This window comes from Leptosomus discolor, chromosome 12 (assembly GCF_034619465.1).
Source record: "Leptosomus discolor isolate bLepDis1 chromosome 12, bLepDis1.hap2, whole genome shotgun sequence".
In the NCBI taxonomy this organism is placed as follows: Eukaryota; Metazoa; Chordata; class Aves; order Leptosomiformes; family Leptosomidae; genus Leptosomus; species Leptosomus discolor.
The window spans coordinates 7,254,053-7,270,764 of NC_141402.1; the positions used below are offsets into that span (position 1 = coordinate 7,254,053).

Consider the following 16,712-nt stretch of genomic DNA (forward strand, 5'->3'; position numbering starts at 1 on the left):
CTTTGAAGATCTACAGAAGGAGCTTTTATGAGGCCTCTTGCATAGTTACACACCAGTCGTTGATCTTGGCTCTCATAATCCAGACCCAGATTCTCCCTTGTGTACTATGAAGCAATGAAACATGAATTATTACACTAGATGGAATATTTTTAAGAACAGGAAAGGAAGTTACAGTATGTTGGTAAACATATTATGCTCTTATTCATCTTAATTGCCATTATTAAAAGGCTGTAACTTCTTTCAGTTTGGGTGACCTGGAGCTATAAAGCCACCAACTGCAAGTTAGATAGGTGTGTCATTGCAAGATATCAGTTGCTCCTAAAAATAATCAGAATAACTGACTTCTCTTTGAGGGAAATTTGAAAGGCTTGCTCTGGATCCTGCTCTCCTGTCAAAACTTCATTTCCCTCTCAACACTGTTGTACTAGAAATATATGGTTCACAAACCTCACACTATTTATGACAAAGTTTTCTATAATTTGACCTATATTCTTCTCAGTGTTCTGGGAAAAAAAAAAAATTCCCCTATTTTGTAATCCTGCAAAAGTGATTGTCCCACATTATGAAAAATGGTTAATTATATATTTGAGGGATAGTTTGACTTCCCCTTTCTGACATTGGCTCTGTAGCAGGTACCAAGGAATGCACAGACTCTCACCCAGCACTCCTGGGACAGAATTTGTTCACTGTGCCAAACGTAATTTCAAATGGAGGAATTTGACTAGAAGAGTTACAAGTCCACTGTTTAATTACAAGAATGAAAGAAAGAAAAAAATATGTGACTAAGAAAGAAATGCATTTCCTGTTTTGTTCCTTTTTAATGTATTTCTAGTGCAAAACACTAAAGGTATGAATTTCATTCCTGTAGCAACAGCTCTCACAAAGGCTTCTATTTTAGTCCTTACATTTGTAAGAATATATCAGCAGTAGCCTTGATCAGGTACCTGGTTAAGTCGATTCTGCTGGTTGGTCAGCTTAACCCAGAGCAAGCTGCATGGCGTGGGGCAGGCAGCAAACTTCAGCTCCAATGCAAAGCAGAGCACTCCACACTGCATTTTAAGCGACCATCATAAAACTAGGGTATCGCAGAAACTACACGATGAATATTCTCAGGAGCAACACACAAAAATTTTCAACATTACCTAACAACAAAACCCATGTTTTGACTTTGCATAATAGCATAGTTCACAAACATTTTAAAGAAAAACTTCTCATTTTTTAACTTTTACTTCTTTTGTCTTAACCTTTCAGCAAGCTTTCAACATCAGTTTTCTATGCAAGGCAAAAAAATAATTCCATACCTGGACACAACAGAATATTAAGGGAAGGTGAATGAAGCTATAACAACTTCAGCACATGAGCCTTCCAACAGGAATTCATGGGGGATGAAAAAAAAAAAAAATGCAAATGATTCTATTTAAGAGAGAAAGCAAGTCAGACCAACTGCCTTCCAGTGCAAAACATAAAAACCTTTCAAAATTACTGTTGTATGTAAGAATTAATTCCAGACAGAAAAGGAAGTCAAGTTTACCTACATGTTCTGAAGTAATGGTAGAAACAGAATGAATCTCATCTACAAATGTAATCAGCTCAGTTTAGTTTTTAATCAGTCATTAAAAATACCATTTAAGAAGAGCTCATTCCTGTTAAACAGGTTAATAAAAAATTAGCTTAGTGGTAAGTTCAGCATGCTTCATTGTACTCAAAAATACAATGTTTCACATTTTATAGAATAGCTTTATTATCAAATGACAGGAGACCTTTAGTAATGATGTCATGCAGGTATCACAAAAAAATTCCAAAAGATTCAACAGGTCACCCAACAGCTCAAAATTCCTTGCAAACGAAGACACACCTTCCCGATTTTCTGGTGCACTGTAGCCACTGTTTTCCTGTCAAAATGTTATGGCTCTCTCTTGGATGACTCCTTGGATTCCGAAAGGAAAGAGCAGGCTAGTACAGTATTCCACAGCACAGTGCTTTTTTGCCTTTTTCACAAGGCCTTCCTTACCCTTCACAACCCTCAGAAATAGTCCTCACGGGGTAGGAAACGACCCGAGGCCATTGGCAGCTGAAGATAAACACAGAAGGCATAGCTTGAAAAAAGGCTAAGGTTTTGCAAAAGGAAAGAACCTTACTTTCTACCTTTTTAAGGTCTTAAGGCTTTTAGCCACTGTGACGGGAACCCAGTCTACGGCTGAAACACAACAGGTTTTTTCAGTAACGCAGCCTGATCCCATCTACACACTGAAATACTACTCAGTGAAAATGTCAAAAGATAGCGTGATTCTCATTAAACTGAAACAGTTCAGTTCCTTCTTTAGTGTCAAGGTTCCACCAAAACATTGGCTCTATATAGCGTAGAAGGGATTCTGTAACAGCATCTGTAATTGACCAGAAATTGAGACAAATTTTGAGAAAAGCCACTGGACAATAAGCAGTAGGTAATTTATTCTGAGAGTTCATCTGCATGAAAAACTAACTATGCAGAGAAGTAGGCTGTAAATCTACATCAACTTCACACTCGATAGTCATGGGGACACCTGCTCACAACAGCTAAATTCACACTCACGTTTACTATGGAGTAAATCCCCTGGGTAGATGACCTCTGAGATTAGAACTGGAGCGATAAAAATGATCACTGATCAGTTTTAAATGCCAATGAAGTACACATTTAGAGTAAATTCTAAACAACAAGACAACTGCCGAAGCTAAATGATCTTACAATAAACTTGCCAACAGAAGTGATATGAATTCCTTTATCTACCTATGTAAAAAATACCATTTACTGCGCAGCCCGGATTTAAATAAAAGAGAAACAGTCTATCAATAGTATTTACTACACATTTACACGTAATGCTGTGGTGAAATGAAGGCGTCAATTAACATTATGTTACATAAAGAACAAAAGCCTTTAAAGGTACCGGTACCTTTCAGATTATCACGTTTATGGAACTGTTTGCTTACATCTCAATGATCTATCATTCGATGAGCCAACATGAGGACACAGACAAACCAAGCCTTGAACTGGAGCGTATGCTGACGTGAAACTCCCTTTTCAGCAAGACACTTCCAGGGCACCAACGTGAAGCACGTAAGCAGCACTGGTTTCAGTACGATAGAACTTAAATGCGCACCCCAGTGCCCCGTTTGACGGGATTCCACTGACAATCAACGAACTACAACAGTTATAAGCACACAAGGGGAGGTATCATATACCTTCTTGAGTGAACACGTATACCTTACTTAAAGGTCAATCATAGCTGGTTGCCCATGGCCAGTTACTGACTTACCAGACAACAGAACCACCCTTTTAATTTTATATACACCAACACAAAAGCCTTCTGTTATGTGATGCTTTGAACATTATTTGGAATTAGCTCTTTAATAAGAGCTATACCAATTTGGGTACCTGATGTTTCTGCTAGCTAATCAAGCTGCAAGGGAAAATTTTATACTCTTTACATATTGCTTGAGAAATGGTAATATTACACTGCTTAAAGTTAAACATTATTAAATCACTTGAGAACTGGAAGTTGTATATAATGACACAATCGTTTTCTTAAATTGGCAGGATATATCCATGCTAGTGAAATATTGGCAAAATAATCAACATTAAAAAATTAAAATTATAACTTCAAAATTATCAGCCAGCCAGCCATGATAAAAATTCTAATCTGCTCTCTCCCTTCGTTTATCCTCTCCCAGAATAAAACTTTACAGAGGACAAGAGGGAATGATGTGACACCTTGCCTTTGTTAATCCAGTTAGTAAAGCAGATGTAGGTTCAAGTATTTAAGTCCACACAGAAGTAATAAATAGAAGTAAACAATCAGGATGAGAATATCATTGTAGTTAAAAGTACTATGAAAAACCTTTGTTTCTGAGTGAGCACCATTATTATATTACGCTATTATTTTGGAACTCCCGAAGGCAAAAAAAAAAAAAAGAGAAATCTTGTTGATGAGAAATGTACTCAGACCAGAACACATGCAAGCCTACAGAGAATGTTACAAAACTGGACTGAAGAATTAAGGTTTTTTTCCTGCAAGTTTTAGAAAGCGTTATCTGTAGTTTATGTCTACGTTACAATTTTTGCTCTGCATGTAATTGGAGCAAAACGTTACATCTGTGTTTTCACTTCCCATATCCTGAGGGCCACACACACCCCCTCCTAAAGTAGAACACTGATGGTTTGGTTACAAAACTATATGCAGTACATTTCTGAACACAGTTCCTTCCATTTTAGGCCACATGTTCATTCAAAGACATTCTTATCAATTACAAGCCTCCACTTCAATTGCTTAAGATCCAATAGAAAAGCAAATATACAAATATCAGAAGTGCTGATCCTGAGATGAAGTATGGGAAATTCTGGTCCAGTTTGATCCTTATTCAAACTTCTGTTTCAGTTTCTTCTGGAAGACAGCTGGTAGGATGGAGAGGATGGCTAGAATCATGAGAACAAAAACAGAGTTCCAGGAAACAGCTTCCCCTGCTGTTGTAAGTTGGTACAGCGTTGTTCCAGCCTTAATGGCCACAAAAGACGGTGGTGCCACACCTGGAGCAGGGAATTAGAAGGGTAGAAGGGCAAAGGAAAAAAAAAAAAAAAAATCAGCTTGATAGGGTGAAAAAACAGAAAAAAAGTCATAAATTAAGCATCTAACTTTTAATACCAAAAATTTCAGACTTTGTTGCCTTGCACTTTTTTTTTTAAAAAAAGGTGTTAGATACAAAATTCAAAACCAAAAAACCCTTATCAAAAGAACTAGTTTTATGCCATTTTTAGTATTTTTAACCCCAACTCAAACACAGTAGACTACAAAAATAATCTCTGCTCTTTAGACTCTGCAGATTTCAAGTTGCCTCTCTACAAACAGATTTAAGTTCATATAGGAAAAATACAGATTGTTTCCTAACCAGATTAAAAAGTATTTGCAAAATATGCCAATTACAAAACTGAAGTGTTTAGTACTATGTTAGTTAAATTATGAATTCACTCCTAGGAGGATACATTATGATGAATAAAATGGAGTGGGAAGGGGAGAACCAATCCTTCAAATCCAAGTCACATACATCCTCACACAATTATGCTGGAAACAGGAGCTTACAGAAGTTCACGTAAGTATTAATAGCTATAGAGTGGAACAAAAAGTTACTAATAAAGCGTTCGTCTAATGTATGTTTCCTTAAGCAGGTAATTAGCTTGGGCTCATTACCTCTGATCCAGTACATCAGAATAGTCCTGACTACCAAAATCTTTCCATGCTCTAAGCTCCACACAAAATTCTTGTGTAATCTCTCAGCTGCCCAGTAGGTGGTCACCTCTCCTGAACCACGCATACAGGCAGAAGCAAGCAACGTCCCAGACTGCAGTTCACTAGCCAGAATTCTTACCTAGAAAAGTGCCAATAAAAAATACTTTCAATGGCACATTAATTACAGGAGATGTTATATTGATAAACCAATTTGGAAGAAAAGGTGTTATTCTCAAAAATATTATGTAGTTAATGAGGTGTTCTCTGTGTCGTTCAACCTGCCAAAACAAAAGCAAAAAAAATTCAGTAAAAATCATTATTTTACTACTAGAGGTTTGTCAGGGCTTTTTTTGGTGCATCTTTTGTAGACATTTACAAGTGGCAAACATAAGAATCAGTGAAACAATAAGTGACTCAAGAAAGTCAGTGAATCACCTGTTAGACAGCACTGAAGTTAGTCTGGAAATACCAGTCTCTGGTAGAGCATGGTGATGATGTGTGTGAATCAGCCAACTTAAAACAGCTCACAAGGAATTCGGCACAGCAGCAGGCCTAACCCTAAACTGTAGCACAGCAACCTCTGCCTAACTGTAGCCCAATCAACACGGCCAGCTTGTCGTCCTGACCCTAAAGCTTTTGCAGAAACTTGCAATGAAGTTTGCTCCCCAACCCATTCTGTCCTAACTCATGATCAAACTTGAAACACAGCTGTGTTCCTCACCTGGATATTTAGCCAGGTCATGGCTCAGAAGTCCATCAGGTGGCTGCATAGTTGCAAAACCTATCCACCCAGACATTAGAATGCCTAGCATTACACAGGAGCAACCACAATAGCCCCAACTTTAGTTACAGTCTTAATTATACCCTCAAGCCTAGCTGTAACCTCAAACCAAGTTATAAGGGTAGCAAAGCATCCACCACTTCTGGCCTATCCTGGCAGACCTTCACTAAGCCTAAGCCTAAGCCTAAACATGGTCATCTGGCCCCAGCTGAAACCAAACCTAGTCCGATTCCAATTCCATCTGAAATCTCACACAGCAACTCACTGCAGTCACAATCCTGGTTTTCCCCCCCAACTTTAGCTTTAACTGCAACACTAAAGTCAGCAGCTCTGCTACTTTTCAGTAATACCACTGTGGGTTTTTTTAATTTTAGTGAAGGACAAATATCTAAACATTGATTCATCCTGTATACAAAACGTCTTAGATCTCAAAATGCAAACATGATATAGCCCAATTAACCTGGAAACAGAAAGATACGAGCTGCACATGTAATTACATAATTTTAAATCACATACCCTGTTCTACAAATGGAAATAGTAACCATTTGCCACTCAGAGAATAGCCTCAACATTATACTGCGATACTAAGATTTCTTGGGTCACAAGCCAAAAATACTACTACTCCACATCTTATCTAGTGAGGAACAAGTTTTAAATGTTTTTATGCAATTCAAAAATCTTGAACAAAGTACAGTAGTTGTCCTTCATACTTGAAAAAACAATGTTTTTTTGAACATGCTTCAGACTATCAAAGCAAGTGGACAAATGCTAATCACACTACGATTTAGTATTGCAAAATCTTTAACTTCATCTGACGATTAACACTTGCTGAAACTAATGTTACCAGATACTGTAAGAGAAAGTTTTTAAATGCTCCAGCCACAGCAACAACTTCAAATTAAGGTTTTGCAATCAGACATACAGCCTCGGGTTTTCTTCCCCTACAAAAAAACCCCACACACGCAGCTTTCATTAGTTCTGATGCTCAGAGAGCTACTACTATAACTTGAAACTGGAGAGGTTTCCTATTGACATTAGCTAAACAGGGAGGTTATCAGCTGCAAACTCTTCCTAGGTAAAAACAGCTTCCTCACAGGAAATACCATAAAACTCCCCACTGTTTAAAACCACTCAGAGATAACTACACAGTGTCAGAAAGGAGCCAAAATCCTTTCTTTGTAAATAGATACATGAGCACAAGACCCCCTAGTTTTCCATGCTATTCCACAACACATTTTCTATCATAAATTTCAGCACTTCTAGAAACTTTACCTGTTCTGACCATTTTACTGCTTTTTCTGTTAAATATCTGTATACAACAGGACGTCCCACAAGGTATGAAAGCATATAGCAGAATGAAGCTCCAAGTCCTGAGCACTGCAAAACGAAACAAAAAGAACAAACCAAAAAAGAACAAATGAGGAGCAACTCTAATCTCAGCCTTACATCCCTATTAACCACACTGGCTAGATAGAGCCCCCCTCCATGGGGCCCTCCATCGAGGCTGAAGGGCTCTCCTCCAGCAGTATGTACACACTCACTAAGAATGTTGTTGATCCAAGACAGTTCCTTTATTTCCAAGGCATTTAGATCAATCTCAACATTCGAAGTAGACAATGTTGGCTACTTCTCAGTTGAGTGCTTCTGCTGTTTTATTTTTGAGATTTTGAACAATGAAAGCTTCGCAAATAAGTGGCACAACAGCACTGAAGAAATTCAAACTTGAAAAATTCATCACCTTGACCCTCCATACCTATTCAATTATCTCACTCTTACGTACTACAGCTCATTATGACTGCATCTTCTGTACAAGAAATTTTTTGAAGCTTGTCCATAATATCCATTTCCTATCTTGAGCTTCTTGGGTATATCTTGTGCTTCTTAGGTCATTTAAAAACAGATGCATTTTGCAGTGCGATAATAAAAATGCAGTAATCGTGTTCTGAAATTACAATTGGGTTCTGGTGGATGCTACACAAATTTAAAGGAAAGGGAACTCTGGCTGATTCACACTCAGATGCCTCCATTATTAAGAAAACTCTGAGAAACAGTTTAGTCTTTTGGATCATCACCCAATGCTACAGGGAATTTCATTCCTCAAACTAAAGTACACCCCTATTTCACTCAGATTCTGATCATTTGAACAGGAAGCTGTTCAGATGCTTGGCTGTATTCCAACCAGATAGAAATATATGCCCATGCACTATTGTCCATACTTACCAGACAAACAAGAAATAAGGCCAGTGGAAAGGGATACAGAAACCCTGACAGGATACTGAGAAATATAGACCCAGGAATAGCAAATGTTTGCAAGCTAGGTGCATCTTAGTTAAGAAAAAAAAGCCATTTTTTAAAAAGCGACCCAATTCTGAATTTTATAAGCAGTCAGGACATATACTACAATTTGAAAAAGCATAAATATAAGTAGGTATAGCCTCTAAAGATCTTTACTCCAAAATACATTTGTAGGTAGCACAAGAAGCCCAAACACAGAAAAACAAGGGGTAGATTCATCATTACATGTACAAAAAAAAAGTTAGTAAATAATAAAAGCTGTACTACATCTTTCTCTTTATCTGGGTATTTATCGTGACATTACAGAAAACACGTACTTTGGTTTTACACTGTTGACTGGAGATACACAGATTTCAGATATTCTCTCTGAAAAGTTCACAGAACTGTTCAAGCCCAGAACTACTAGGAGTTTCATGGAAGACTGACATGTACGAAGACAACTACTACTTCCTTACAAATAGGCGAGCTGCAATCACTAGATAATTAGGACACACGATCACTAATTTCAGTCAGAATTTTTCAAAAAGGTAAAAAATTAAGTTTCTGTGGCATAAGTGAATAAGCTGTTGAGCTTAAGGCTTGCTAGGCGTACTTGAGACTATGATGTATTGCCCACTTCAGACAGAAATCTTAAAAAGCAGGAAAAAATTGCACACTATTTTATCCAAGTTAAATTGACTGAAGTATCAAAAACCCAAATAATCTTCCTTTGTATTGAGTCCATCACAACCCGTACAGCTTTTGCTGAACAAGTGTCAAGGTTCTAAGATAACTGTAACATGCTTGTCAGCTGATCACAGTCTACTGCTGAGACAGTAAATGTCATCACATCAGCTGCTACAGCCGTTCAATAAACAGCCAATTCTGTTCTACTACTTGTACTTTTCTTCATAAATCTATTATTTGTGAACTACACTTAGAAAGAACGAGCTAGAGGATAATTACCAATGGCACATCCAGCGCTGATTTTTCTCTGAGTTATGAAAGCCCCCTGCATTGAACTATGAAACAGACCTCTTGTACAGCTTTTAAAAGTTATTAACCTTTAGTTAAGTGTTCCAGTTAAGAGTGTGTTTAATGATTAATTAAAATATTCAGCACTCAGGAAAAAGAAGTTAACACGGAACACAGGTAGCCTTTGTGTCTCCCTAGGCAGAAAGCACCTCAAATTCAGGCTCTCCGAAAGGAAATATTCATTTCTTGAACGCAGGCACTGAAGAGATGAAAGAAGGCTCAAAATGCTTTCCTCAAGAAATGTTGTAAAAGATCCTGTAAATTACTTTTATATGGTACTTCTGAACATCTCAAAGAAGAACAGTGCAGTAGTCTCAGTCTTCCTCTAGAATCAACAGTAATTTCTAACTGGCAATTCAGTTTGCAATTAAAGAAGTTAGTATAGCACTGAGACGAAGTCTAATATCAAACCTAAAAATCTTATCCGTAACAGACACAGTCAAGGTGAAGCTGCATGCAAATCCCCAACAGCACTTACTACTATACACACATGCATCAATTTCCTCCTACTCAATCCCTTCTTAATCCTACAAGCATACTGAAAAGTTCAAAGATTTTGTGTACTTGTGTCTATTTATAAACACACCTAGGTATGTTAGCCTCCTTCACCCATGATCAAGAGTTTCTAAGTTTGCATTTCTCATTTCTTTTTCAGTGAAATATGACTACATCAAAACTTTTATATCAGAAAAAAGGATACAAAACATATGTGGCAAAATAAGCCACTAATACTTGAACATAAAACGTGTCCTTATATTTGGACAGGACTTTTCCCAAGGCCTTTGCATCATCCATGTCTCTAGGAACCTTTATACATTCTCTTTCTTCTCTGGAAGAAAAAAAAAAAAATGGCAGGAATGGTGGTAAATATAATCAAACAGTACAGTAAAATTACTTACTGAATATATAGATAGATACTTCACATCACTAAACTACAACCTCTGCAAACAAACTACACGATTATTGTTGTGATAATGTTCTAGGGTGAACACAATATTTACAGTGTATTTTGTGTTAAAAAAATCCTCAATTTTAGATATTGGCAAACCATATTGTTTTGTACATTAAAATAATCTGCTTCATCTCTAGGATTATTTTTTCTCCTTATCAAATACTAAACAAAAAGAAATAATTACTCAATCCAAACCCTGGCAACTAATCAGTGGTCAACGTTTCAGCCAAAACCAACTGTAACTGCCTCGACTATAGGGTCATAACATTTGAAGTGCAGCAAGAGTGGCAGAGCTTTACCTCACGAACAAACAAAGCTTTAAGAGCAAAATCTCATGTCACACCTTAAGCTGGTGCAACCCTGGGCAGCCCAGTTGAGTGTCCTCTCTTCCTCTGTATCAGACTTAGTGATTGGACTGTTGCAAACTGAACTTGTTGAGCAAGTTAATCAGACAGAAAATTAGCTACTAAAAGAAAAAAAGAAAATTGTCAGACAAGCAGGCTTCCATCTTGCCAAGCTATCTACCTTCCCAACACGCGTACCAGACGCAACAGAAAGGGGAAAAAGAAGACGTGAAGCTTAGCCAAGAAGGAAGGGTGCCCCCTTTTGATGACAGCCTGCAGTTGTACCAGTGCACGAGGAATTTTAAAATAAACCTAGCCCTAACCAAGCACGTTTTGGCTCTCAGCTGAAGGTTAAGAACACAGTGAGTTATCACTGCTAATGTGACGGGAGTAACTTTTCAAAACGCAGTACCTCAACCGTCCAACAGAAACGCTTGGTTGAGTACAGCTCTGCTTACACAGATCCCACCAGTGAGTATTTCAATATTAAGCTTTGTATTCTGACATTCGAGGTTATAAACTCAAATTCCCTTTTAAAAAAAATAAGGTTATATCTATAATTAACTCATGTCAGTTTAAAACACACTTAACCCCATGTAGGCTCCTCTACAATTTGATACTGAACAAAAAGCAAATAAATCAGCCTTTCCTGACATACTTACTCACTAAGCTGTGGGAAATTTTTATATACCAGGAACATAAGGAAAGCAGCTGATAAGAAGACGGACACTAAAATAAGAAGTGATGTCCGAGCTGATCCACCTTCTGCCTGAGCTTTCCCTGAAATTAAACAAAAACAGAGTTAAGAAAAAAACAACAACAAACCCATCACATCTTACAACAGATTTCAGACTTTAAGGAAATGTTAAGGTAAGCTCTCTGTGGACATAATCTTCCCACCAATACTTTCAATAACATATACAAACACATGGCTCACATTCCCTGAAAGCTTTCAAACAAATCTTAAGTTCTTACGCTGGCACACATCCCATAGGAGTCAACTTCCATGGTTCATAATAATTTAAGCCTCAATTAATAAATAAATTTGTAGAGAGAAAAATGGAGGAAAGTAAGCCGTACATATTTTTTCCTTTTTGCAAGACATCTACCAGTCTAGTTAACTAGAGATTTAACTTGAATTTAAACCTCCAGTCTGTACAACACAACTTTGAAACATGCTCTCTTTTTTTTTTTTTTCCCCTCCAAAGAAAGACCATGAGGCACAACCACTAACCAGTTAGGAGACACACACTCATCAGAAGAAAACATATGTACACACGCACAACAGCCAGGGATATAAAGATTATAGTTCTCAGACTTGGGAATTACACATATTTCACACTCACATAAAGAGACTTCTCTTGGTTATATTTAAGTTTTTATTAGTCTTTAAATTCTTCTGTCAATGAAGTCAAGGGAATACAATACATGACAATTACACTGTAGGCTTCTTCCATACTTCAGATTTTTAGCAATACGATCAGACATATGCAATACACTGATTAGCTCAGATGTGGCTATATGCAAAAATAATTTTAAAAAAAAAGAAATAAACAGGAAGATCTCTGCATCCACCCTAGGCTGTCTGTGTGCACCTATCAGGACACTCTCCCCTCGGACCCTGCTAGGCCAGCACACGTGAAGAACACAAGAACCGCCAAGGCCGTGTTTCCAGCCGCACATGCCGGTGGCACAACTACCACGCCAATGCACAACACTCAAGCGGGTCGCGCTGTCACCTCGCTGTGGCGAAACACAGCGAGGGATGACGAAATCCGCGGACTGAACAAAGCCGGGCAATTTTACTCCCTTGAACGTTTTTCGCTCTGAGGTCAGCGTGACCCCACAGCTGTGCAGTGGCTCTGCTAAGGCCAAAGGCGGCATCCATGTAGCACTTAGAAGCATCAACTCCTCACCGGTTGTTAGTTTAATAACATCTTCTCCAGAGAGAAAAAATAAATAGTAATTTAAACAAAATAATATTTAGAGAACGAAAAAGGAAAATACAGCACTTTCTGCCACTTTTTGTGCTACAGCTGCGCCGGTAATGGAATCTCTCTCACACACACCCACGACCCCACGGGTGTTTCCTCACTACAGACACACGAACCCACGCGTGTTTCCTCGCTAGGGTGTGTGTGGGGCGGGTCGCTGACCCGTTCCGGCCCCCGGCACTGCCGCGCTCACCGGCTGACAGGCCCCATGAGGAGTGCCCGCCTCACACCCCCCGCCCGTGGTGCCGCTTTCCCGCCCAACCGCCCGCGCGGGACGGGGACGTTGCCCGCTGCGCCGACGCGCAGCGGGCAACGTCCCCGTCCCGCGCGGGCGGTTGGGTGGGCGATTGCCCGCGGTTCCCGCCGCCCCAACCCCCGGCACCTTCTAGAAGCTGCCGCTGGTGCCTGGCGCTCTCCGCCGCCGCTTGGCAAGGCCCGCGCTCCGCCGTCCTCCGTTGCGCCATGGCTCCGCGCTACCCCGGGGCCCGGCGAATCAAGGCCGGCGCAGGCCTCGCCGGTACCGAGAGCTGCGAGGAGGAAGGCGAAACCGGCCGCTCCTCCTCACCCCACCAGGTCGCGGTCGCGCTCCCGCCCCCTTCGCCGTACAGCGCATGCGCTGCTTCGGCGTGCCGCTTGTATGAGGGGTATTACGGGCTTGCGCTTCCACGCTGTGATATACGGGAGCACGTGTTGGGCTTCACGTCGCGAAACGCGGCGGTGGGGCGGTGTCGGTAAATACGGTAAGGCCTGCTGTCTGGGAACGTCTATATGAGTAGAGCCGGCAGCCGGCCGTGCGCTCGATAGGGGTAAATACGGCGCGGGGTGCCCCCTCAGCGCGGCGGGCTGGCGGCGCCCCAGCCCGGCCTCCTCGGCCCCGGCTGGAAGTAAAGGCCGGTCGTGCCTGCGGGAAACAGGGTGAAGCTCGTCTGCGGGCTTGTTTTACCTCGGTAGCGGCGTGAGGCGTGGGAGCGGCTGTGCAGCTGCGAATGGCGGCGGGAGCCCTGGGCGGGGGCTGGGGCGGTCGGGCCCGCTCGGGCCCCGGTGCCCGGCGGCTCTGAGGGGGCGGCGCTCGGTGGGTCTTTGGGAGGAAGGGGAAACCGTTCTTGAGTTTTGCGGTTAGGATTTTAGGTTTCCGAGCCGGTTCCTCTCTTTGGAGGAGAAGGCTTCGGTGCGCTGCTCCAAATGAGCCGATTGCTCTTTCCCGGGAAGCAGGAGAACTCCTCTAGCTGTCTCCGTTTTTCCTTCGCGTCCCTTCCTGTCATTTAGAAGGCCTGAAATCCCTCAAAACAGCTAGAGTGTCGTGTCCCAGTGTTCACAGGTTCCTTGGCGTTTCAGCCGAATCTGACCTCGAAGCACCTATTTCCTCATGCAGCCTTTTGGCAATAACCTTTCAACTCTCCCTGCCAGCGAGAAGTGTCACAGTGAGTGAGAACACTCTGAAACTGTACAGACAACACACATTGCATAAGCTTCTGGGCAGACTGGTTGGCTGAGAGAGACAGCGTGTCACCCTCTCTCCACTTTTCCAGCTGTATCTGCTTGCAAATATCTATCCCTTCTTCGGGGTCTTTTTCTGGAGAGGAAGCTCTCCTGAGTGAGCTGGACACCATTCTAAGATTTAACTTCAGCCTCATTTAGCTGAAGACTCTGACTGCAACAGATTTTATACCATGACTGAACATACCTTTTAAAACTGCTTGTACAGGATGCAACAGATAAGCAGTTTTATAGCAGTAGAGTTTTAAAGATTGTGTTTCCTGAGATCATAGATCTTCATAAAGCACTGAGGAAGACACTATTCAGCACACAGCAGACCTTTTAAAAGCGTTGCTTTATTGCTATAGTGTACAAAACCCACTTGTGTTACAGTGTGTCTACGGGAGGTTGATAATTCATTTAAGATCTAAATAATCTAATTTGCTATTACACTGCCAAATCCAGTGGAAGGAAGTAATCCAAACTATAAAATGTGATCATATTCCAAATAAAGCTTCAACTCTTAAGCAGATTCCACATGAAGCTTTAATTTACTCAGAATTTCTTACATTTAGAATAAAATTATTTTAAATTATTTCATTAAATCATGTAATTCACTATTTTAATATTTGTAATTGATATTTCAGAAACACTAGTGCCCTGAGGAGCCGGTCAAGTTTATGAACTTGTTGCTCTGGGCATTGGTGCCAGATGACAGAATCCTTTGTTTTTTCAAACCCTTTCACCAGAAAATTGTACGTACTAGCAAGATGGGAATTGCTGACAACGTAGCAGATGGCATTTTTTCCCATGTTGTAAATGCACATCATGTTTGTCATCTTGCTCTGATTATCCCATTGCTTCTGGTACTCCAGGTAAAATGATTCAAACACTGGGACTTATTTGTTGTCAGGATAACTTGTGACAAAACATCAAATAGATATTAAACTGGAGAGCTTTGGAAGTAAAATTGTAAATCAGATTATTACATGGAAAAATGTTTACCAAGTCGTGCTGAAACAGAGGAGAAAAAGCACATACTGAAAGATGTAAATAAAATATGCACCACAGTTTAAAAGCTGTAGGGTAGATTCTAAATGCTGCAAGGGCTATCTCTTATTTTGGTGTAGTGGTTTGTACGGTGGGGCATGAATCCCAGTTTGGCATGTTTGGTGTTCAGTAATCACTCGGCGCCAAGGAGTCAGGCAGAGCCAGCTTCAGTGGATATCTGACTTCCAGTTAACCTGCTTTGTACTGGGTAGGCAGCCCCTCTGTGTTACCCAAGTGCAGGTTACCTGACAACACAGGTTAGGCTAACATCTGACTCCTGCTAAGTTCTCTGCAGGTACCACTGCCCAAGGCACCACTGGAAGACATACAACAAACAGTTGCAGCAGTACAAATTTGCTCCGTATTTCCCCTCCTGTTTGGTACAAGCGCATGGCCTGCAGGTGGTTCCCAGGACGCCGGTTCTGCTGTAAGCTCCCAGTGATAGTGTATGTCTCCTTAAAAATTGAGAAGGTAACTAATGAACTCGGTGTTATGGAGCTCCAGCTTTCTGAATTGCTGACAGAGTGAAATTTAAGGATTCGTTAACTAGATCATGTTGAAGTTCAAAGATACTGCGTAGGTGATATTTGTTAGACGAGATTATCAGAAGACTCTTAGACTGTTTTATGCTGTTCTGGGTTCCCCTTTGGGGGTGATACTGCTGTTGTGAATGCGTTAGCTGTTGTAATAACTTTGAAACTGTCAGTGGTGTTTAGTATCTGCTGACAATTTAAAGAGTCACCTCCAAAGACATCCACAACTAACAAATGGCAGAACCTCTGCATTCAGTCAGGGGAAAAAAAGTGACATGTCTGGGTAATGTTCCTTAGGACTTACTCCGTAAATAAAATAATTCAGAACCTCTACTTAAAACGTTGAATTGGATTCGTTTACTGGAAAGAAAGCAAAGAATGAAAAATACCACCATAAACCACATCCCTTATTTGTTCAGAGGAGAAAGTTTTGGTACCTGGGACTCAGTGAGTGACCAAGGAAACTTTCAACACGAAGTTGAGATCAGCACTGCCAGAAACAGCATCAATCCACAGCGTACTGAGAACGATAGCTGTGCACTGAAAATAGATTTACGCTCTTCATGTATAAAGTATCTCCTATACATAATGTTATACATAATGTATAACTTAATAAACAACACAAAATCTCATGTCTTTGGAGATTCTTTCTAAGCCCCTCCTGATACAGAACATAACGCTGCACAGCACTTTGTTCAGCAGAGAAAGAATGATAGAAGTGCTCTGGTCTCCAGCTGGAGTTCACTCAGTGGCTTTACCGGTGGGAGCAGCACTGTCTGTACTTAGAGGCTGTGGGCTGAATGAGGCGAGTACCCACAAGCTTTATATGAATTAGTTGTTGGAAATTATACCTTAAACTCAGAATATGAGTTCTTTCGAACTGTATGTGAACCAAAAGGAAAAACGCTTTTTTGACCCGCTGGAAAGAAACAAAACATACTGCCATTTGCTAGGGCGGCAGCTAAGTGGTCAGCTGTATGAAGTCACTTCCTTCTGTGGGTGGTTGGATGGAACG

General features: G+C 40.6%; 1 protein-coding gene across 1 annotated transcript; it reads right to left on the reverse strand.

Moving 5' to 3' along the window:
• Positions 1 to 1,582: 1,582 nt before the first annotated feature.
• Positions 1,583 to 13,102, reverse strand: TMEM41B (transmembrane protein 41B). The gene is made up of 7 exons (XM_086472119.1): positions 13,021 to 13,102; positions 11,307 to 11,424; positions 10,049 to 10,177; positions 8,260 to 8,353; positions 7,312 to 7,416; positions 5,398 to 5,536; positions 1,583 to 4,561 (listed from the first exon to the last, which is right to left on the reverse strand). The coding sequence occupies exons 1-7, from the start codon at positions 13,100 to 13,102 to the stop codon at positions 4,392 to 4,394; spliced, it is 837 nt and encodes a 278-aa protein (XP_086328245.1). The 3' UTR covers positions 1,583 to 4,391.
• Positions 13,103 to 16,712: the final 3,610 nt, after the last annotated feature.

What these genes read in the sequence shown, in the direction of transcription:
- TMEM41B (XM_086472119.1), bottom strand. Translation starts at nt 13,102, where the DNA reads ATGGCGCAACGGAGGACGGCGGAGCGCGGGCCTTGCCAAGCGGCGGCG. An exon ending in TATTTTGCCACATATGTTTT is followed by an intron (nt 8,354 to 10,048) that starts GTATCCTTTTTT and finishes AGATGCACCTAG; the next exon opens with CTTGCAAACATTTGCTATTC. An exon ending in CAGTAAAATGGTCAGAACAG is followed by an intron (nt 5,537 to 7,311) that starts GTAAAGTTTCTA and finishes TTGTTTTGGCAG; the next exon opens with GTTGAACGACACAGAGAACA.